General features: G+C 39.7%; 1 protein-coding gene across 1 annotated transcript; it reads left to right on the top strand.

Moving 5' to 3' along the window:
- Positions 1-5,462: 5,462 nt before the first annotated feature.
- Positions 5,463-21,994, top strand: NDUFB6 (NADH:ubiquinone oxidoreductase subunit B6). The gene is made up of 4 exons (XM_012764407.3): positions 5,463-5,773; positions 7,917-8,009; positions 15,058-15,102; positions 21,815-21,994. The coding sequence occupies exons 1-4, from the start codon at positions 5,594-5,596 to the stop codon at positions 21,881-21,883; spliced, it is 387 nt and encodes a 128-aa protein (XP_012619861.1). The 5' UTR covers positions 5,463-5,593; the 3' UTR covers positions 21,884-21,994.
- Positions 21,995-22,375: the final 381 nt, after the last annotated feature.

Here is a 22,375-nt window from a genome sequence, read left to right as displayed (position 1 = left end):
TCCACAACTCTGTCCCTCAGGTTCTAGTATTTGCTTGAATGGCTTGCAGAACTCAAGGAAACACATTTGACAGTTTATTATTATTATAAAGGATATTACAAAGGATGCAAGAGAACAGCCAGATGGAAGAGATGCACAGGGCAAGATATGTGGGAAGTGGTGCCGAGCTTCCGAGCCCTCTCTGCCATGGTCCAGGAACCTCCATGTGTTCAGCTACCAGGAAGCCCTCTGAACCCAGTCTTTTTAGATTTTTATGGATGCTTCATTATACAAGCATGATCGATTTAATCCTAGGTCATTGGGGATCAACTCAACCTTCAGCCCATCCCCTCTCCCTGAATATCTGGGAGGTGGGGCAAGGGCTGAAAATCCCAACCTTCTGATCCTGCCTTTGTCTTTGCAGTGACCAGTCCCCATCCTGAAGCTGCCTAGGGGCTGCCAGCCACCAGTCAACTCATTAGCATAAGGAGCTGTATGCCAGGAAACTGGGAAGAGGACCAAATACTATATTTTACACTATCACATTCCCTTACATCATCCAAAAATGACAAATAAGTTTTTAAAAAATCATTATGAATTCATGCATGTGAGCATATTTGATATTTTTCAATCCACTGAAGTTATTATACTTGTTGATACTTAAATTTTACCATCTTTGACCACTGGGAGCCTATGCCACTACCCTTTAAAATGTCCCTGCTTTCTGGTATGACAAGTTGCTCCAGGCTTTTTTTACATTTCCTAACCAGGACCTGGGATTACCAATTTTTCCAAGGCAGAGGTTCTCAAAGGAGCCATCTCTCAGTATAGGTGGAGGATTAGTTCCAGTGTTAGTTTTCTATGCACTAGAAATTAGCCACAGGCCAAAGAAGAGTCACAGACATGGCTTTATTGGGACTTATGTTCAAACATAAAGGAAGCAGCACTAAGGAAAAGTCCTCAGGCTGACTCCCCGAAAGAGGTTCAGGGAGAGTTTTAAAGAGGCTTAGGTGGGAAAAAGATGATGTGTTGGCCTGTAGAGGTGGACATGTTCTTGTGTCTGTGTAGTTCTATTACATGCTTCTTCATACGTGATATGTCTCATTAGCATGTTAAAACCTCGCCCTGGGTGTGATTTTTAGTGTTAAAATGAGATTATAATGAGGGAAAAGTCAGAGTAAGTTCAGCATAGGGGGGTCCTTTTTGGCTTGAGGTGGTTAAATCCCAATAGAGTCTGGAAATTGACCTAGAACACCCTGCATGCATAGTAACGTAACTCCCAACTGTCCAGCCAAAGTGGTTCCATGGTGATGTCTGAGCCACTAGGGAGGTCTCAATCTGGGCACTATAAAACAAGATTCAGGTCTGGCGCAGTGCCTCACACCTGTAATCCTGGCACTCTGGAAGGCCGAGGTGGGAGGATTGTTCAAGGTCAGGAGTTCGAAACCAGCCTGAGCAAGGGCGAGACCCCGTCTCTACTAAAAATAGAAAGAAATTAATTGGCCAACTAAAAATATATAGAAAAAATTAGCTGGGCATGGTGGCGCATGCCTGTAGCCCCAGCTACTTGGGAGGCTAAGGCAAAAAGATCACTTGAGCCCAGGAGTTTGAGGTTGCTGTGAGCTAGGCTGACATCACAGCACTTTAGCCTGGGCAACAGAGTGAGACTGTGTCTCAAAAAAATAAATTAATAAATAAAATAAATAAATAAAACAATATGCAAACAATAACTAACACGTTTTTGGCCCCTTCTTTTCCCTCTCCATTTGCTGTGACAATGGGTCCAGTCATCATCTATGGTGTATGTATCACGCTCTATTAACCTATATCTTGCTCTTGCTTTATAATACTATCTTTCTTTCTTCAATAAACTTCGTTTTTGTGCTTGCCTCACTTTGGTGCCTTCTTCGGTTCTTGGATGATGAGTGCGCCAAGAACCAACATTTCAGACTGAAACTTGACAGACTTACAATAATTTGATGGTTTAAAGTTACAGTTGACCTTTGATCAACACAGGTTTGAACTCATTTTTAAAGAGATAGGGTCTTGCCCTTCACCCAGGTTGGAGAGCAGTTGCGATCATTGCTCACTATAATCTCAAACTCCTGAACTCAAGCAATACAACTACTTCAGCCTCCTGAGTAGCTGTGACTATAGGTGTGTGCCACTACACCTGTATAATCTTTTTTAAAAAAATTGTTTTTGAAGAGATGGGAGGTCTCACTATGTTGCTTAGGCTGGTCTTGAACTTCTGGCTTCAAGCGATTGTCCCACCTCAGCCTCACCAAAGCGCTGGGATTACAAGTGTGAGCCACTTCATCCAGCCCCTTCTAGCTTATTTTATTGTAAAAAATCTCATTTATATACATACAGAAAATATGTTTTAATCAGCTGTTTGTTATTGGCAAGGCTTCTGGCCAGTAGTAGTCTATTATTAGTTAAGTTTTTCGAGAGTCAAAAATTACATGCAGAATTTTGACTGCACAGGGTTGAGGTGGGGGGTTGGCACCCCTACCCCCAAGGTTGTTCTCAGGGCCATTGTATTTGGAATGGTGTGTACCTTTGAGATTACGCCACCAAGGAGATCAGTTAGAGCTACATATTTTTACTTGATTTTTAGGGACTGCTTTTTTGTAAATTTAATTTTGTGTTATGATATTGTTAAAATAAAAACTTTAGACAAATTTAGCAGAATTTAATTGAGCAAAGAACAATTCGAGAATCAGGTAACCCTCAGATTCTGAGGAGGTTCAGAGAGCTTTGCTCTACAAAGTGGCAGGCAGCATTTATGGACAGAAAACAGAGGTACAGAAACAGCTGATTGGCTACAACTTGGCATTTTCCTTATTTGAACATGGTCTGATTTCTTGGCTGCCTGTGATTAACTGAAGCCTGGCTACTATGATTGGCTGAGATTCAGCTATTTGTTACAAAGGTATACTCTTATATTAGGCTTTTAGTTAGTTAGCATACTAAATTGGGTTGCAGTTCATTATATAAAGACTAAAAAGTACAGAGGGATCCTCTAGCCAAATTTAATTTAACAATATTAAATAGAACTTGGTTCTAAAGTCAAATTTATGAAATAAGATATTTTCAGAGATGTGTAACTTGTATCTCTGTCTCCTCCATCCTATTCCTTTCTTCCCCTATAGGTAAACATTTTTTTTAATTGTTTCATTTTCTTTTCTTTTTCTTTTTTTTGAGATGGAGTCTCACTCTGTCACCTGGGCTAGAGTGCTGTGGCATCAGCCTAGCTTCACAGCAACCTCAAACTCCTGGGCTCAAGTGATTCTCCTGCCTCAGCCTCTGGAGTAGCTGGGCTAGAAGCATGTGCCACCACATCTGGCTATATTTTTCTAATTTTAGTAGAGACAAGGTCTCACTCTTGCTCAGGCTGGTCTTGAACTTCTGAACCTCAAGCGATCCGCTTGCCTCAGGCTCCCAGAGTGCCAGGATTACAGGCAAGGGCACCACGTTCAGCCTCATTTTCATTATTTTTAAATTTAAGTAAATATGTATATATATTTAATAATATCACTACCCTCTCCTTTTTGGATAAAAGATAGCATACTATATAAGCTTCTTTCCATTAATTTTTTTTCACTTAATATATTCTGGAGATCACTCCACAGTTGTATATAGAGTTCTTTCTTATTACTTTCACCGCTGCTTTAGCATTCCATTGCTTTGTTGTGTGAAATAAAATTTATAGGAGGCCATTGTTTTGGCCTAGCCCCATACCTAGGCCACAGAAGAGCAGACCAACCCACAACAGAGTCACTTGTTCTAAGTGCCACATAAATAATCAAATTGAACTTTGAATCAAATCAATTTTTTTTTTTTTTTGAGACAGAGTCTCGCTTTGTTGCCCAGGCTAGAGTGAGTGCCATGGTGTCAGCCTAGCTCACAGCAACCTCAAACTCCTGGGCTCAAGCAATCCTGCTGCCTCAGCCTCCCAAGTAGCTGGGACTACAGGCATGTGCCACTATGCCTGGCTAATTTTTTGCATATATATTAGTTGGCCAATTAATTTCTTTCTTTTTATAGTAGAGGCGGGTCTGGCTGTTGCTCAGGCTGGTTTCAAACTTCGGACCTTGCGTGAGCCACCGTGCCCGGCCTTTTAAAAAAAATATTTATTTTGGAATAACTTTATTTATTTTATTTTATTTTATTTTATTTTTTAATGTTTTTTTTTTTTTGAGACAGAGTCTCACTTTGTCGCCCAGGCTAGAGTGAGTGCCATGGCGTCAGCCTAGCTCACAGCAACCTCAAACTCCTGGGCTCAAGTGATCCTTCTGCCTCAGCCTCCCGAGTAGCTGAGACTACTGGCATGGGCCACCATACCTGGCTAATTTTTTCTCTATATATATTAGTTGGCCAATTAATTTCTTTCTATTTATAGTAGAGATGGGATCTTGCTCTTGCTCAGGCTGGTTTTGAACTCCTAACCTCCAGCAATCCGCCCGCCTCGGTCTCCCAGAGTGCTAGGATTACAGTCGTGAGCCACCCCCCCCCACACACCCCGCTAAATTAAACTTTGAAATGGGCCAATTTCCAAAAAATACGGAATTCTAGTCAGCCTGAGTCAGCAAAATGAGGAAGTCACTTCTGCTTTAACCCAGTAAGGAAAATAAATTTAAAATGATCCATCTGCTTTTCGCTCTGTTTCTGCTTTCTTTGGCCTTTTTCTGTCTATAAAGTCAGTCTCTTCTGCTCAGCTCATCAGAAAGCTCATTCTACTTTATGGAATGAGATGGTTGCTCAATTCTAGAAACACAAATAAAAGCCAATTAAGATCTTTAAAGTAAATTTGTTGTAATTTTGTCTTTTTTTACAGTTGTACTATAACTCATTCAACCAGTCCTTTACTGAGGAATTTGGGGGTAATTCCCAGTATTTTGCTATTATGAATAATACTGCAGTGCATAGTCGTGCATGCTCTTTAATATTTTTACCACATCTGTGGGATAGAGTCCTGGAAGTGGGATTGCTGTGTGAAAGAGTAAATGCATCTGTGTAATTATGCCAGATATTAAGCTACGCTTTTTACTTCCTTTGTACAGATGGACAGACTGAGACAGCTACTCAAGGTCACTTTCCCATTAAGCGCACAGGTGGGATTTGAAATTGGATTTAACTATCTTCACAGGCTCTCTCTAGGTCATGTGAAAGGAATTCCTAGGTGGAAGAAGCAACCAAAGAATTTTGCATATGGTAATCATAGTCACTGAAATACATATGCTCATCCTTCCTGCTCCCAGTATACAAGTTCTTCGTTTTCAAAACCTCCAGCTCTTTGAATTCGCATACTTTCTTCTTATATGTCATTTTTTCCCCTTACCCCTTAACTAAGAGCCCTCGCACTCCCACCGGCTCCTAATCTGCACACAGAGCGGGGTGGGTGCAGGGGCTGGGTGGAGGGTTTTGCGCATGCCCGGACCCTGCTTTCCCCGAGGGCAATTTGGGTCGCCGCCAAGGTGTGACGCCATAACCGCGCGTCGCTCCCAGGCGTCCTCACAAGGTCGCTTTTTCGGGTCGGAAGTGCGCGTTAAGTGGTAAGATCCTAGTTCGTGGGCGCGCCGTGTCCTTTTGCCTTGGTACCAGCGGCGACATGTCGGGGTACACACCGGATGAGAAACTGCGGCTGCAGCAGCTGCGAGAGCTGAGAAGGCGATGGCTGAAAGACCAGGAGCTGAGCCATCGGGAGCCAGTGCTGCCCCCACGGAAGCCGTGGCCTGTGGAGGCATTCTGGGATAAGTTTTTGCAGAATGGAGGCCCCTGGAGGAACACGGTGAGTGACGGACCTCCCGGGTCCCCACACACAGACCCCATCGCGGCCGCCAGCCAGGCCACTGGACGTCCGCTCATTGCAGCCACACCAGGGACTGACACGGCTCTGTGCCCAGGGACACTGTCCTGTCGCAAGAGTCCTGAGGCTTGGAGTCAGGAGTTCAGAAGCATGTATGGCTTTGAGAGAATCATGCCTTTTGGCTGTCAAGTGTAGTGAGAAGGAGGCGAATCTTAGGTTTTACATGCACGTTTGGTTCTCTTTCGACTGTAGAAATCTTCCCTCAGATAATAGCCAAAGACTCACCAGAGTTAAAATTCTGTGATTTTAATATTTGAGGGTACTTATCTAACTTTTAAGATTGAGGTTCTAGAGACCAAGTAACACTGCCCGTAACCGGTGGTATAGCTCCATGTGATTACCATTAGAGACAGGGTCCTGTTGGTATGAAAAGCGAGTCATATTCAAGAGGTACCTTTCTAAACCACCACTATGTACTTTTAACACAATGTTTCATTAAAAAGTGACATTTCCAGATTGTGAAGAAAATCATTCATTGAAGGACTGTCTTTATTTGCAGGATCTGTGGGTATTTTCTTGAGATATGTTAATTAAATCACACCAATTATGGATGATGAACGCTACATCTCAGAATTACTTTGTTACCTACAACACTGGCTAATAATAATAGTAATAATACTGATACGTAACACTTGGGTGTTTGCTATGTGCCTGGCGCTCTGCTAAGGGTTTTACATGTGTTACTTCATTTCTTTACTCCTGTAAACTAGAAACTATTCCTAATTCTCCTTTTAAATGTGTGCTACACATTCAGCGATTCACTTATGGTCACAGGGCTAGGAATGAAGGAGTTCATGTTGAAATCCACATATGTGTGTGTGTGTGTATATATACTTATTGTCCAACAAAGTCTACTGCAACAGAATTGATGTACATTTTTCTGAGAAAGTGGTGTAAGATACTTATTTATAGTGGTAAACTTCAACTTTTTTTTTTTTTTTTTTTTTTGAGACAGAGTCTCACTCTGTTGCCTGGGCTAGAGTGCTAGGGCATCAGCTTAGCTCACAGCATCCTCCAACTCCTGGGCTCCAGGGATCTTGCTTCAGCCTTCCCGTTAGCTGAGACTACAGGCCTGCGCCACCACTCGGGGCAAGTTTTTTCTATTTTCAGCAGAAAAAAATGCTTTTGCTCAGGCTGGTCTTGAACTCCTGAGCTCAAGTGATCCTCCCAGAGTGCTAGGGTTCCAAGCGTGCCACGGCACCCAGCCTAAAATTCAAATCTTTCTCATTTAATCCTCTCACCTTTTGTATCCTTGATGTTATCTGTTGGTTTTGGCAGTCACTGGTTGAAAGTTGACAGACCATTCATTATTCAGTGATCCAGGAAGTAAATAATCATTTGTTAAAATTAATCTTACTTTACTTTGAGTAAATGTTGTCTTCTATAATCATGTCTGTTACAATACTTAAACTCTATCCTGTCTTTTCCCAAAAGGATAGGGATATTTCAATTAAATTGGCTGCCATAGGAAATTTTCATTAGTTTATTTCTCTTTTAAAATAGTATGTCAGAAGGTATCTCAGAGTGAGTTTAGAATACCCCATCTCAGTATGAAAAACATTCTTTTTCCAGCACCAGTGTGCTCAAGCTTTTCTGCCTTACTCCTAGAATGATGCAAGTGGTGTTGATTGTGGGTATCTGAAATTGATAAATTAGGGAGATGACTTTACAAGAAAAATTCTGTAGGTTTGATTACTGTGGTTAAATCCATTAAGATTATTCTTTCATTATTTTTGCTATGTTTTATCTTTAACAAAGTTATAATAAGGATATTTTTAGAAGTCTTTAAAAAAAAAGTATTACATCTATAAATGCCATACTCTGCTCTTACAAAATGCTACTCATCTTAAGTGTGGTTTGGTCTGGACACTCTGTAGCTATCTTCTGGCAGGTTGTACATTTAGTAAAAATATTTGAGTGGATGAGGTTTGCTACAGATTGTAAGGAAGTATGTACCATTTCTATGTAAAATAATCATGACATGTTATATCACTGATACTTTTTTTTCTGCCACAAACATAAAAAAAGGAATATATTTATTTTGTGCATGTGTTTATTTCCCCAGGTCTATAAGGTATACCAACGCAGTCTCTTTGCTTTTACTCATGTACTTATACCGGTCTGGATTATTCATTATTATCTCAAGTATCATGTGACTGTAAGTATGTGCTTTTCAGAATTTCTTTTTAATATTGTCCAAAATTATTTTCTGTGTGGATTTTCTTTATTTTCTTCATACTTGCGGAAATAATCTGCCACTTGTAAACTGATTTTGCAGTACTTTGAATCCTTTTAGGTAAAAGGTTTAATAAAAGTTAAATAGGCCAGGCGAGGTAGCTTACACCTATAATGCTAGCACTCTGGGAGGCCGAGGCGGGCGGATTGCTTGTGGTCAGGAGTTCAAAACCAGCCTGAGCAAGAGCGAGACCCCGTCTCTACTATAAATAGAAATAAATTAATTGGCCAACTAAAAATATATAGAAAAAATTAGCCAGCCATGGTGGTACATGCCAGTAGTCCCAGCTACTCGGGAGGCTGAGGCAGTAGGATTGCTTGAGCCCAGGAGCTTGAGGTTGCTGTGAGCTAGGCTGACGCCATGGCACTCACTCTAGCCTGGGCAACAAAACTAGACTCTGTCTTAATAAATAAATAAATAAATGAAATAAAATAAAATAAAAAAAGTTAAATAAGTGTGGTTTTTCAAAAAAATTGTCTTTATATTAGTTTATAACTTGAAATGCATTTCCTAATAGAAATGATAGAATGTAGCTGACCTAATAATACTAGTATAAACTTGGGGTCTTGAGTAGGAAGGGAGAAAAGAATTTCTGCTCCTTTTTTAAAGCATAAATTTGGTATAAGATAAAGTTTAAAATAGACAAAGGTTATTGTCATCTCATTTCTCTTTACTTCATTTTATCTGATTTTTCACAACTGTCTTTAGAGTCCAAAAGCTGGAACTTTTTACTCTGAAAGCTCTTGCATGGGCTAATTGAACTGAGCCAGTTGTAATTTTTAAAGTTTAGGGGATAGCACAGTTTGGTGCAGGGCATTGGATTCCAGGTAGGGTGAGGAGGGCATGCATTTTGGGCAGTGGTGTGGCAGGGGGAGCAATGGTGGCTGCCCAGCATGGAATATTGGGACACGAAAGAGTGAGGAAGGCATTCTTATGCCAAATAAGGGATAGTAGGTAAATCCTGAGTGAGTTGCAGGGAAGGAGGGTGAGCACACTTGTTTGGGGAGTAGCAGTGGCAGCCAACTTGGTATAAGATATTGGAACCTGAGCAGAGGGGGGGGATATTTGGGGGAAAGGGTGATATGGGGCAATGAGGCAGGTGGTAACTTAGAACCTGAATGAGATGAGGAGGGTGTTCTTACTGAGGTATGGTTGTGGTGACAAGAGATTGGTTACATATAGAGAGATTGATCAAATACAGGCATACCTCAGAGATATTGCAAATTCAGTTCCAGACCACTGCAGTAAAGTGGGTCACATGAATGTTTTGGTTTCTCAGTGCATATAAAAGTTATGTTTACACTATGCTCTAGTCTATTAAGTTTGCAATAGCATTATGTATAAAAATTTAATGTACATACCTTAATTAAAAAATACTTTATTGCTTAAAAATGCTAATGATTATCTGAGCCTTCAGCAAATTGTAATCTTTTTGCGTATGGAGGGTCTTGCCTCAGTGTTAATGCTGACTGATCAGGGTGGTGGTTGAAGAGGTTGGCGTGATTGTGGCAGTTTCTTAAAATAGACAAAAGTGAAGTTTGTCACATTCATGGACTCTTCCTTTCATGAAACATTTCTCTGTAACATGCAATGCAGTTTGATAGCATTTTACCCCCAGTAGAACTTCTTTCAAAATTGAAGTCAGTCCTCTCAAACCATGCCACGTTTTATCAACTGTGTTTTATGTAGTAGTCTAATCTTTTGTTGTCATTTCAGTAGTCTTCATAGCATCTTCACCAGGAGTAGATTCCATCTCAAGAAACCACTTTCTCTGCTCTTCCATAAAAAGCAACTCCTCATCTTTTCATGCTTTATCATGAGATTTTAGCAATTCAGTCACATCTTCAGGCTCCATTTCTAATTCTAGTTCTCTTTCTGTTTCAACCCCATCTGCAGTTCCTTCCTCCACTGAAGTCTTGAACCCCTCAAATTTATCCATGAGGGTTAAAATCAATTTCTTTTAAACTCCTGTTTGTGTTGATATTTTGACCTCATCCTGTGTATTACAAATGTTCTCAATGGTACCTAGAATGGTAAATAATTTCCAGGTTTTCAATTTACTTTGCCCAGATCCATCAGAGGAATCACTACCTGTGGCAGCTATAGTCCTATGAAATGTTTCTTTTTTTTTTTCTTTTACATGGCAAATAGTATCTGATGAAATGTTTTTCTTAATGAATAAGGTGTAAAAGTTGAAATTACTCCTTGATCTATGGGCTGCAGAATGGATGTTGTGTTAGCAGGCATGTAAATAACATTAATCTCCTTGTACATCTCCAGAGCTGTTGGAGTACCTGGGTACATTGTCAATGAGCAGTAATATTTTGAAAGAAATCTTTTTTTCTGAGAAGTAGGTCTCAACAGAGGGCTTAAAATATTGAGTAAACCATGCTGTAAACAGATGTGCTGTGATCCAGGTTTTTTTCTTCCATTTATAGAACACAGGTAAGGTAGATTCAGCATAATTCTTAAGGGTCCTAGGAGAGTCAGCCTGACATTTAAAGCTTTGAAGCCAGACATTGACTTCTCTCTAGCCATGAAAGTACTAGATGGCATCTTTTTCCATGAGAGAGCTATTGCTTACATTGAAAATCTATTGTTTAGTGTAGCCACCTTCATCAGTGATCTTAGTTATAGCTTTTGGATAACTTGCTGGTTTACCTTGCACTTTTATGTTAGGGAAATGGCTTCTTTCCTCTTTTCCTCATGAACTGTCCTCTAGCTTCCAACTTTTCTTTATTTTAAAATCTAAATAAAAATTTATTTATTTTTAGAGATGAGATTTCACTGTGTTGCTCAGGCTGGAGTACATTGGGTATTTCACAGGTACCATCATAGGGTACTACAGCCTCAAACTCCTGGATGCAAGACATCCTCCTGCCTCAGCCTTCTAAGTAGCTGAGACTACAGGGACACCCTTATCACTTCCAACTTTTCTTCTGCAGCTTCCTAACCTGTCTCAACCTTCATAGAATTGGAGAGAGTTAGGGCCTTGCTATGAATTAGACTTTGGCTTAAGGGAATGTTGAGGCTTATTTGATCTGTGCAGACTTTCCTTATATTAGCATATTAGCAATAAGATTGTTTTGCTATCTTATCATTCTTACGTTCACTGGTATAGGACTTTTGATTTCCTTCAAGAGTATTTTCTTTGCATTCACAGTTGGCCATTTGGTGTAAGAGGCCTAGCTTTTTCTGCCTATCTTGGTTTCATCGTGTCTTCTTCACTAAACTTTTTTTCTGTTTAATTTCAAAATATTAAGGGACATTTCTATCTTTTTTTTTTTTGGAGACAGAGTCTCACTTTGTTGCCCAGGCTAGAGTGAGTGCGGTGGCGTCAGCCTAGCTCACGGCAACCTCAATCTCCTGGACTCAAGTGATCCTCCTGCCTCAGCCTCCCAAGTAGCTGGGACTACAGGCATGCGCCACCATGCCCGGCTATTTTTTTTTTTTTTGTATATATATTTTTAGTTGGTCAATTAATTTCTTTCTATTTTTAGTAGAGACGGGGTCTTGCTCAGGGTGGTTTCGAACTCCTGACCTAGAGCAATCCGCCTGCCTCGGCCTCCCAGAGTGCTAGGATTACAGGCGTGAGCCACCACGCCCGGCCATTTCTATCTTTTGATTTAAAGTGAGAAATGTGTGACTCTTCTTTTTACATGAACACTTAGAGGCCATTGTAGGATCATTAGTTGTCCTCATTTCAATATTGTTGTGTCTCAGGGAATAGGAAGGCCCAAAGAGAGGGAGAGAGACAGGGAATGGCCAGTTGGTAGAGCAGTCAGAACATACATACATACATACATACATACATTTATTTATTTATTTATATATATATATATATATATATATATATATATATATATTTTTTTTTTTTTTTTTGAGACAAAGTCTCGCTTTGTTGTCCAGGCTAGAGTGAGTGCCGTGGCGTCAGCCTCGCTCACAGCAACCTCAAACTCCTGGGCTCGAGCGATCCTTCTGCCTCAGCCTCCCGAGTAGCTGGGACTACAGGCATGCGCCACCATGCCCGGCTAATTTTTTATATATATATCAGTTGGCCAATTAATTTCTTTCTATTTATAGTAGAGACGGGGTCTTGCTCTTGCTCAGGCTGGTTTTGAACTCCTGACCTTGAGCAATCCACCCGCCTCGGCCTCCCAAGAGCTAGGATTACAGGCGTGAGCCACCGCACCCGGCAGAACATTTATTAATTAAGTTTGCCATCTTTGGGCACAGTTCATGGCACTTCAGAAAATTTAGAATAGTGACAATCAAAGATCACTAGTCACAGGTCCTTGCCTGCAAGAGTGGCCACTGTGTTGGTGCTCTGGGGCTTGGACCCTGGCTAGCCAGAAAATAAACCTCCTCTTGTGTGATTGCAAAAAAAAAAAAAAAAAAAAAAAAAAGATCACTAGTCACAGATGATCATAACAGATAATAATAATGAAAAAGTTTGAGATATTGCAAGAATTACTGGAACATCACACAGAGACACAAAGTGAGCACATGCTGTTGGAAAATGGCACTGACAGACTTGCTATCTCAGGGTTACCACAAACCTTCAATTTGTCAAAAATCACAATATGTGTGAAGGCCAATAAAATTAGGTATGCCTGTTAAGTACATATGTTGATGATAATGGGATCTAGGATTCTCACTGTTGGAAAAGAGTTATGTATGTGAAAAGGGAGTAAACCTTGTGGTGGCATGGCAGAATAGAATTGGAGGTATTGGTGTGAACTCATAGTTTTTAGTATGTATTGAGAGATACAGAAATAAATATAGATGTAAATGTGGATGAGTGTTTGTATATACATATTCTCTAGCTCTGTCCACTGAGAGGGCCTGGGAACGTTACCAGCCCTTGGTAATTAGCACACCGGTTCTTACTTTCTAAATATAATTATCCACTGCAATGATCTACAGCTCCTTGGAAAAGTGGCTGATTCCAGGGCTGGGAAAGTATAAGATGAGGTTGCAACATATTGTTGTGCCAGAAAGTAAAGAAGTGCTAAAAGAATGATGGGGACATATCAAAAGGACAGAGTCAGCTTGCAGGGACTCCCACTGAGACAATTTGAATATCAAAATAAATAATGATAGTAATAGATGAGAGTCAGTTGAATAAATGAGAATCCATGAGTGCAAAGTGATATAAGTAAATAAATGACTTAATAAATGAGTAGAAAAGCAAGCTTTTTTGGTACAATTTGCTAAATCATAAATGGGCAAAGAATGATAGAATTGTAAAAATCGCCATTCGAGAATCATAGTAATATTTAAGCCAAGGAACATCAAAGGATGCTAATATTAATGTTAAAATGCTTATCTTCAAAGTACTTATTTGTTACAATGGGAAAAAGAATCTCTTTGCAGTGGAGAATTTGGGCAGACAACACCTTAGTCAAGAAATCTAAATTAACATTATCAAACTGAAATTATATACTACCTGATAGGATGCAATAAGAAGAAAACAGTGTTAATTTTGTGATATATCTGCCAAAAGTACATAACCTGAATCATAAGCCACTGTGCCTGACCAGATGTATATGCTTAAAAAGTACATTTATTCAACAAAAATTTATTTAGCATCTTCTGTGTACAAGGCACTGTTCTAAACACGGATACAGCAGTGAACAAGTAGATTGAGCCCTGCCCTTATGAAATGTTTATTCTAGTTTTAGAGACTGGTAATAAAGAAGTATATTATGTTATAGATCAAGTCTATAGAAAAAAAATTAAGCAGGGTAAAAGACTAGAGAATGATAGGGGCTGCTATTTTAATTAGGCCTCTCAGAGGAAGTGATATTTAAAGAGAAACAAATGAAATGAGGATATTTAGAAGAGCATTTTGAGTAATCATGAAGTACCAGGCTCTGAGGGACAAGTAGATTTTACTGATTGGACTAATAACATGGGAGTTGCTGTGGCTACAGTACAGTGAGTGAGGGAAAGAATGATAGATCAGAGAGAGAGGCAAGGGCTAGATCATGGGATCTTAGAGATCATAGCAGACATACCCAAGCATGAGGACAGCAACTGAATTTGTTATTATTTACAAACTCTCATTTCCTATGGCTTTGTACCTCATTTTTAAAGTTTGAAATGGCTGGGAGGCCGAGGCAGGAGGATCGTTTAAGGTCAGGAGTTCAAAACCAGCCTGAGCAAGAGTGAGACCCCATCTCTACTAAAAAAATAGAAAGAAATTAATTGGCCAACTAAAAATATATAGAAAAAAATAGCCGGGCATGGTGGCGCATGCCTGTAGTCCCAGCTACTTGGGAGGCTGAGGCAGGAGGATCACTTGAGCCCAGGAGATTGAGGTTGCTGTAAGCTAGGCTGATGCCACGGCACTCTAGCCTGGGCAACACAGTGAGATTCTGTCTCAAAAAAAAGTTTGAAATGGCAGGAAATAGTGTGAGGTAGCAAGACTTTGACTTTTTCTATAAGATTTATGAAGCTTTGAGCAGAGGAGTGATACGTCTTAAAAAGATCACTGTACTCTGTAGTGTATTGAATAGACTGTAGGAGGGCACAGGTGGAAGCAGGAAGGTACTAGGTGCAATTGTGGTAGTCCAGGTGAGAATGTGATAGAGGCTTGGCAAGGGTGGTGGTACTATAGGTGATAAGAAGCAGTTGGATTCAGGATATATTCTCAAGGTTGAACCAACAGGCTTTGCTGAGGAGTTAAGATTTTTGGCTTTTGTAACTGGGAGAATGAAAGTACCATTTACTGAGGTAGGGAACTTGGGGAGGAGCAGTTTGGGGCTGGGGGATAATTAAGTATTGGACCTGGTTAAGTTTGAGATGCCTATTTGATAGCCAAGTAGAGATGTTGCGTAAACAGTTGGATGTGTGAGTCTAAAGTTCCGTGAAAGTTTGGGGCTTAAGTTAAAATTTGGGATATGACCTGTTTTATTTTCAGAAGAAACTCTAACTCATAATTAATACAGACTTATTTTTATTTCAGACACAACCATATGCCATCGTTGAAAGGAAGCCCAGAATATTCCCAGTAAGTCTTAAAAATTCTCTGATTTTTCTTTTGTACATTATTTTTCTCCTTTCCCTCCCTCCTAGTGATTATTAGATTAAAATGTTCCTTTCTTCTTGCTGTCAGTTTATGTGCCTGTTTCATGTATACTCATTAAAAAAAAAAAAAAGAAATAGTGTGAGGTAGCAATAACAGTTGAAAATGGGAAGTGGGCCCATTCATTTTCATCCTGTCTGTAACACTTGTTTTGTGACTTGATTGCCCTAAAGTAAGTTGAAAATAGTAACGGTTTTCACTGGTGTCCTGTTTCATGCTGGGTAAAAGACTTAGGGCATGAGCCTGAGCAGCCAGATATACCCAAGCATGGTGACAACAACTGAATTTCTATTATTATTTCTGTGGCTTTGTACCTCATTTTCAAGGTTTGACCTTACCCATTCCATCTGTAAATTTAAAATCCATTGATATTTGTTTTAAAATTTATGTTATGAATATGTAAGCCATAATGCTAATTTAAAGTAAGTTCTTTCAGCATTAAAAGATTACTCAGTAGTCGGTATTTTTACTGGCTATTTGTGTGGTTATTTTTTAGCATAGTAAAATACATGTTATGTTCTTGTCTATTTCTAATCACAGATAATGAACTACCAAATCTCTAAATTCTGTAATTTTAAAAACAAAACTTAGTGTTGATTCTTGCTTCAATCAAATGACATAGTTACAATAATCACTATCTATTCAACGAGGGAATTTTTAGAGGGAACCACCAAAATTGATCATCCCAGTTGTGACCCTGCTTTAGAAAATAGTAGGGAATTTCTTTATCTCATTGTATGTAAGTGATGTGTGCCTGGACCTATGTAGTCTCAGAACAGGAAATTATCTTCCTGGTTTCACCAGTTGGGTAATTTATATTTATTTAGTGTCCCATTTATATGCTTATCATTTATTTATCTTGTCATTATTGTTCAAAGGAAAAGGAGGGCTGTATTCAGAAGTCCACATCAGTGATTCTGTAGCATTTCTCCTATGTCTGGTTTTTTGCCACTATGGTTCTTTCCTGTTTCTTTGCCATTGAGCCTTTTGCCATTGAACCCTTTCAGAATCTTCCCTTTTGAGGAACTGAAGTATGTTCATTTTTATACATGTTTTAGAATAGGATAGGTGGTTAAACAAATTACCAAATTTCAGTGGCTTAATAAAACAAAGGTTTATTTTTTGCTGACATCACAGACTAGTGTAGATCAAGTGATCCTCCTCAATCTTATAGCTGTGCCTCTGGAACATGAGGCTTCTAAGATCATGGTAGGGGAAGAGAGGGCTGACCATCACAGGGGATGATTATAAGGTCCAAGCTTGGAAGTAGCATACATCACTTCTGCTCCAAGTCTATTGGCCAGAACTTGTTCTCATTGTCCAAATATCTATATGATCTTTATTATTTCCCATACTCCCATGCATGGAGTCTCTGCCACAGTCCATCCTTCTAGTTACCAAATAGCTCTTTGCTTTCTTCCCACACATATAATATGCTTAGTCCCTTTCTTAGGGAGAAATCCCAAAATCTTATTCCATCATTGCAACCAGCATCAAATCCAAGATCTCCAGAGGATGCACAATATTAATAGTATGTCAGGTTTAGATGTGACTTTTCTTGATTTGAGGATCAGTGAACTAAGGAGGCAAGTTAACTGTATCCCCTGTTCCCCACCCACACCCACTGCTCATTGGTAGAATATGGCTAGCACAGCAGTCAACTGGTTCTTGGCAATTCTGAAATTCCAGTAGTTACTCCTAACCCCTCTGTGTGTGGGAAGTTACTTGAGTAGACACTGATACTGTTTTCTGGAAGAAACACCTTTGTCCATTGTTATTCTTGGTCCCTGGTTCTGTCCACAGTGGGGTTCTTTCTTTTTCATTATCAACCTAGATGACATCTAAATGGGCATGCCCTCCTTAGGGGTTGTACAGCCTTCAAAATCTGCCTCCTGCTCACAGAAGGTTGAGTGCCAGAGGTGGTTTTAATTTGAAACATTCACAGGATTTTGTAGTGTGTGGGTTTGGTTTCTTTGCACATCCATTTCCCTCAACATTTGGTAGGCATGAAAAGAAAAATACTTGGTAGGCGTCTAATCTGTTTGCTTCTAGTCAATTCCTCATGCCAGTATTTATTCTTTCTATATGTAGCTATCAACTCTTCATTTCTTTGTCCTTATGCATGCATCTGCCTCAGTCAACTCAGTGGCAGCTATGTGGAGGCCAGCTGACGCAGACTAGTTCACCTTCATTTTAATCTTATTTTTGCCATAAGTCTGAGTTACTCTATTGAGTTTTATTGGGCTTCTGTTGCTCAGTCTCATGTTAACTCTTCCTGTTCAGGGATTCAGAAGCAATTTGATTTTCCAATACTACAAGGTCCCCTATTTTTAGATTCTCTCCATTTTTAATTTTTTTTTCTCAAATCAGCTATTTTCTTCCCTGAGCTAATGCTTCTTGAAGTATATTCCCAAGGCAGCCAGTAGTATCTAAACATGTACTATAACTGTTTTTTCAGTTACTTTTCCCTGAACCTTAAGCTCATTAGGCAGTCTGCTTCCAAGTATTTAGGAAACATTTTTGTTAAATAGCTTGCCACTGCCTTTTATTTCCATCTCTTAGCCTCCAGTGCCTGTATCTTTGCCACCAGACTACTAAACTAGTGCACCAGTTTTCATTACAGCAGCAATAGTACCACTTCAAGGCTCTAATTTCTGTGTTAAGATAATGCTAGCTGTGGTAACAAATTGTCCCCCAAATGTATAGTGGCTTAAATATAATACAAATTTATTTCTTCATCAGATAATCTCAGTACCAGCTTAGGGAATGGCAGATGTGGAATGGGGATAATTCTGTTCTATCCAGTCATTCAAGGACTGCCAGGCTGACAGAATCTATTAATATTATCTTAAACACATGGCTGAGGCTGGGTGCAGTGGCTCACGCCTATAATCCTAGCACTCTGGGAGGCCAAGGCGGGAGGATTGTTTGAGCTCAGGAGTTCAAGACCAGGCTGAGCAAGAGTGAGACCCTGTATCTACTAAAAAAAAATAGAAACAAATTAGCTGGACAACTAAAAAATAAATAAATAAATAAATATATATATACACACACACACATATATATATATATATTACCGGGCATGGTGGCGCATGCCTGTAGTCCCTCCCAGTTGCTCAGGAGGCTGAGGCAGGAGGATTGCTTGAGCCCAGGAGTTTGAGGTTGCTGTGAGCTAGGCTGACACTATGGCACTGTAGCCCGGGCAACAGAGTGAGACTCTGTCTCAAAAAAAAAAAAACTGGCTGAAACTGAAGCTAAGTAATCTGCCTAAAATTATGCAGCTTGTTAGTTGGAGGTTCCAAAATTCTCACCACTTGGTTCTGGTTTCAGAGCCCATTACCTTTTGACCACCACACACTATTTCTAGGTTTGAAAGGATAACCTGGACCAGCTGCACAGCCAAAGTTCTTATATAAGCCCAATAGAAAACTGATGGTTGCTCAGTTACTGGGAATATATCATTCAGTTACTGGGAATATATCCCCTCCTTGTATTGAACTATAGATCTTTCCCTGCAGGTTCTTTCTAGGGCATTTATTTCTTGGGGCCATGCAAAATAAAGATTATCCCTTTCTTACTGCAAGCAGTAGTCCTCAACCTTTTTGCACCAGGGACTGGTTTCGTGGAATACAATTTTTCCATGGACTGGGGGGAAGTGGGGATGGTTTCAGGATGATTCAAGCACATTACATTTACTGTGCACTTTATTATTACTACATTGTAATATATAATGAAATCGTTATGTAACTCGACATAATACATAATCAATGGGAGCCCTGAGTCTGTTGTCCTAGACGGTCCAATTTGGGGTGATGGGAAATAGTGACACCCGAACTGTGTTGCTTATGTCCTGTAATCTCATTTTGGTTGCTGTCACTGCAGAAAACCCTGCTTCACAAAGATGGGATGTTGGAAATGGAAGCAGGCTTTTCAGTGCTTTTGTGGCAATCTCAGGATATTCTGCCTTGACCTAAATCCAGAACGTATGGAGATTTGAAGTTGTCTCAAACATACTTTTAAGGCCACTGTCATTTGCGATCTCAAGCAGTTGATTCTCTTCTAGCACGGACAAAGTTGATTCATTGGCTTATTCACAAATGGGTTGTGGATCCATTCCTTCCCAGTTTGGAGGTCTTTTGTGGTTGGGAAATAATGTTCAGACTCTTCTGAAAGCTAAGATAGATAATCATGCACCAGCTGGCTTAGTCTCTTTAAAAATCTCTGCTAATGTTAAAAATGCCAATGTTCACTCATCATCCCTATAATTCCAGTTTGGCTTTGAATGCAGTACTTTATCTGCCGACTTGAACACAGTTGTCATTCTCCCCTGAAGTGACAGATTGAGTTCATTGAGCAGGTTGAATATGTCACACAAGTAAGCAAGTTTTGCAACCCATTCTATGTCACTGAAATGTGCTGCCAGTGGTGACTGTTTTTCTAAAAGAAATCTCTGGAGCGGCTCTTGTATCTCAGAAACTCTGGCCAGTGATTTACCTTTAGAAAGCTATCTCACTTCTGTGTTTAAGAGAAGACTTGTGTGCTCTGAGTCTTCACAGAGCAGCGTGAACAGATGTGAATTAAGGGCATGTACTTTAATGTGGTTGATAATTTTAATCACATCCTGCAAGGTGTTTAGTTCAGGTGACCTTTTTCAGTTAGCCAGCATTTTTCAATGGATGACACAGTGGGTAGAATCACATTCAGAAGCAGCCACCTTGACCCGAGTAGTGAAACCGGAAAGCTGTCCAGTCATGGCAGCTATTCCATCTGGCATATACTGACATCAAATGACCGATTTAATTTTCCTGATATGTAATTATTCAAAGACTTGAATAGATCTGTAGCTGTGGTGTTGGTTGGCAACAAAATGCACATAACATATCCTTATGCACATCCTCCTGAAAAATGTATCACAAAAGGATGAGCATTGTTGTTTTGTTGTCAACATCAGTAGACTTGCCAACCTGGATTGTGTACCACAGTGACTCATTAATCCTCTGTAACAGTTGTACCTCAATATCGTCTGCTATTTCATCAACTCATCCAGTTATGATGCTAGCCAAAAGAGGAACACGTGCCACCTCTTGAACCAGAGTCTTTCCTAAAAGTTCATGGCAAACATCCTTAGCAGTAAGCAGGATCAACTCTTCACCAGTAGTAAAGGGCTGCTTAGCTTTAGCAATGTAGTTAGCCACTAAGAATGATGCTCTTAATGCAGACACATTAGATGAAGTGGTGGCCTTCAATAATTGCCCCTATTCTTTTCTTTACTTTTTTTTTATTTTTTTAAATTTTTTTTGGCTCATAACAGACCTGGAGAGCCCCTATTCTTTTCTATATCTATTCTATATCTTTCTTTTGAAAGTCTCCAAAGGCTTGTCTTTTAATGCAGGGTGCTTGGTCTCCACATGGTGAAGCAGTTTTGAAAGTTTCATGGCTTCGTTGTATAGCCAGTCAACACATGTTATACAAAGCGGGCTTGGAGAATGTGAATCATCTGTTGCAATGAACCATAATTTAAGTAGGACTCTTGGTATTTTCTTTTAAATGCAGCTTTTATTTTGTTGGCAGTCTTAAGAGTCTTCTGCTGTCTCATTGTTGGGTCTTTCCCCCCTTCCAAAGAAGCTTACCAGCAACTTTTGGTTTTTACTCACTTTTGATAGGGTTAGCTTGTGGCTTACCAAAACTGTGACTGAGATAAGTGCACAGTGTGGGAAAGAGGCATGGATGGAAGTGGTAAATAAAATACAGGCCGCCCATGTGTGGATTAATGTAAGTGTTGGATTCTGACTTAAAGCCTGCCACCAGATACAGCTCTACAATTGAAGTACATCAACTCACTTGCTCCTATAAAGCCTGCCACAAGATGCAGCTTTACAATTGAAGATGCTTACTTGCCACTATAAAGCCTGCTACTAGATGCAGCTTAATTGTCACTTGCCACTTACTGATAGAGTTTTGATATGGGTCTCCAAGCAATTGATTTATTATGGTCTCTGTGCAGTCAAACCTCTCTGCTAATGATAATCTGTATTTGTAGGTGCTCCCCAGTGCTAGCATCACCCCTTCAGCTCCACCTCAGATCATCAGGCATTAGATTCTCATAAGGAGCAAGCAACCTAGATCCCTTGCACGCACATTTTACAGTAGGGTTCATGCTCTTAAGAGAATCTCATGCTACTGCAGATCTGACAGGAGGTGGAGCTTATGTGGTGATGTGAGTGATGGGGAGCCGCTGTAAATACAGAATAAGCTTCGTTTGTTTTCAAAACATGCCCCCCCCTACCCCCAGCCCCTGCTATACAGTCTGGTTCCTAACAGGCTGCAGACCAATACTGGTCCGAGGCCCCGGGATTGGGGACGCCAGACTTGGAGAACCTTTTATCACTTGGAAAACACAACTTTCATGTCCTTTCTGATTATTTTGTTTATGAGTGAAATTTCTCCTATTTACTTGTATCTTAAGATTTTGAATACTGTTGTTCACTTTTAGACAGCTTCTACTTTGTCTCTTTTGAAGTGAATGCCAGAGCTCAACTAGATTTTTCCATGTGAGGTCTGACCAACATGCAACAGAAAGAACCATCACCTCTGCAGACTTAAGATTTTTCTACTAAATATATCTTTGTTTTCCTAGGGTGATACAATTGTGGAGACTGGAGAAGTAATTCCACCAATGAAAGAATTCCCTGATCAGCATCATTGAAGATTACTTAAAAATTTCAAAGGCTTATGAACTCAAGTTTGTTCCTGTATTAGCATAAGTACTGAATGTATTTTCTGGAAAAGTAGCTTTAATAAAGTGTACTCTGAGAAATGTGTTGTCAAATTTCTTCCCAAGCATTGTACAATTTGAAATTTGGAAAAATAATTTAACAATAAATAAAAACTGCACATGCAAAACATGTGATATGAGAGACCGCCTACTTTTTCTGGCCATTCTTGACTTTGAAACAGTATGTATAAAAGTATTTAGTCACATGATAATTTTTTTTTTCTCACAGTATGCAACAGGATGAAATATTGCAACAAACAAATACAAGAACAGAAGTTCCACACACTATGGTTTTAAAGGCTTTCTGAAGCATTTTTTAAAAAGTAACTTGGAAATCTGATACTGAAAAGCTGTCAAATCTAGGTTGCTTTTAATTTTGTCATATGAGAATGTAAAAGACTAAAATCTCTAAGTATTTGAAAA

This window comes from Microcebus murinus, chromosome 12 (assembly GCF_040939455.1).
Source record: "Microcebus murinus isolate Inina chromosome 12, M.murinus_Inina_mat1.0, whole genome shotgun sequence".
Lineage (NCBI taxonomy): Eukaryota > Metazoa > Chordata > Mammalia > Primates > Cheirogaleidae > Microcebus > Microcebus murinus.
The sequence above is the reverse complement of the archived record's forward strand: the minus strand, read 5'-3'. Positions and strand labels throughout refer to the sequence as shown.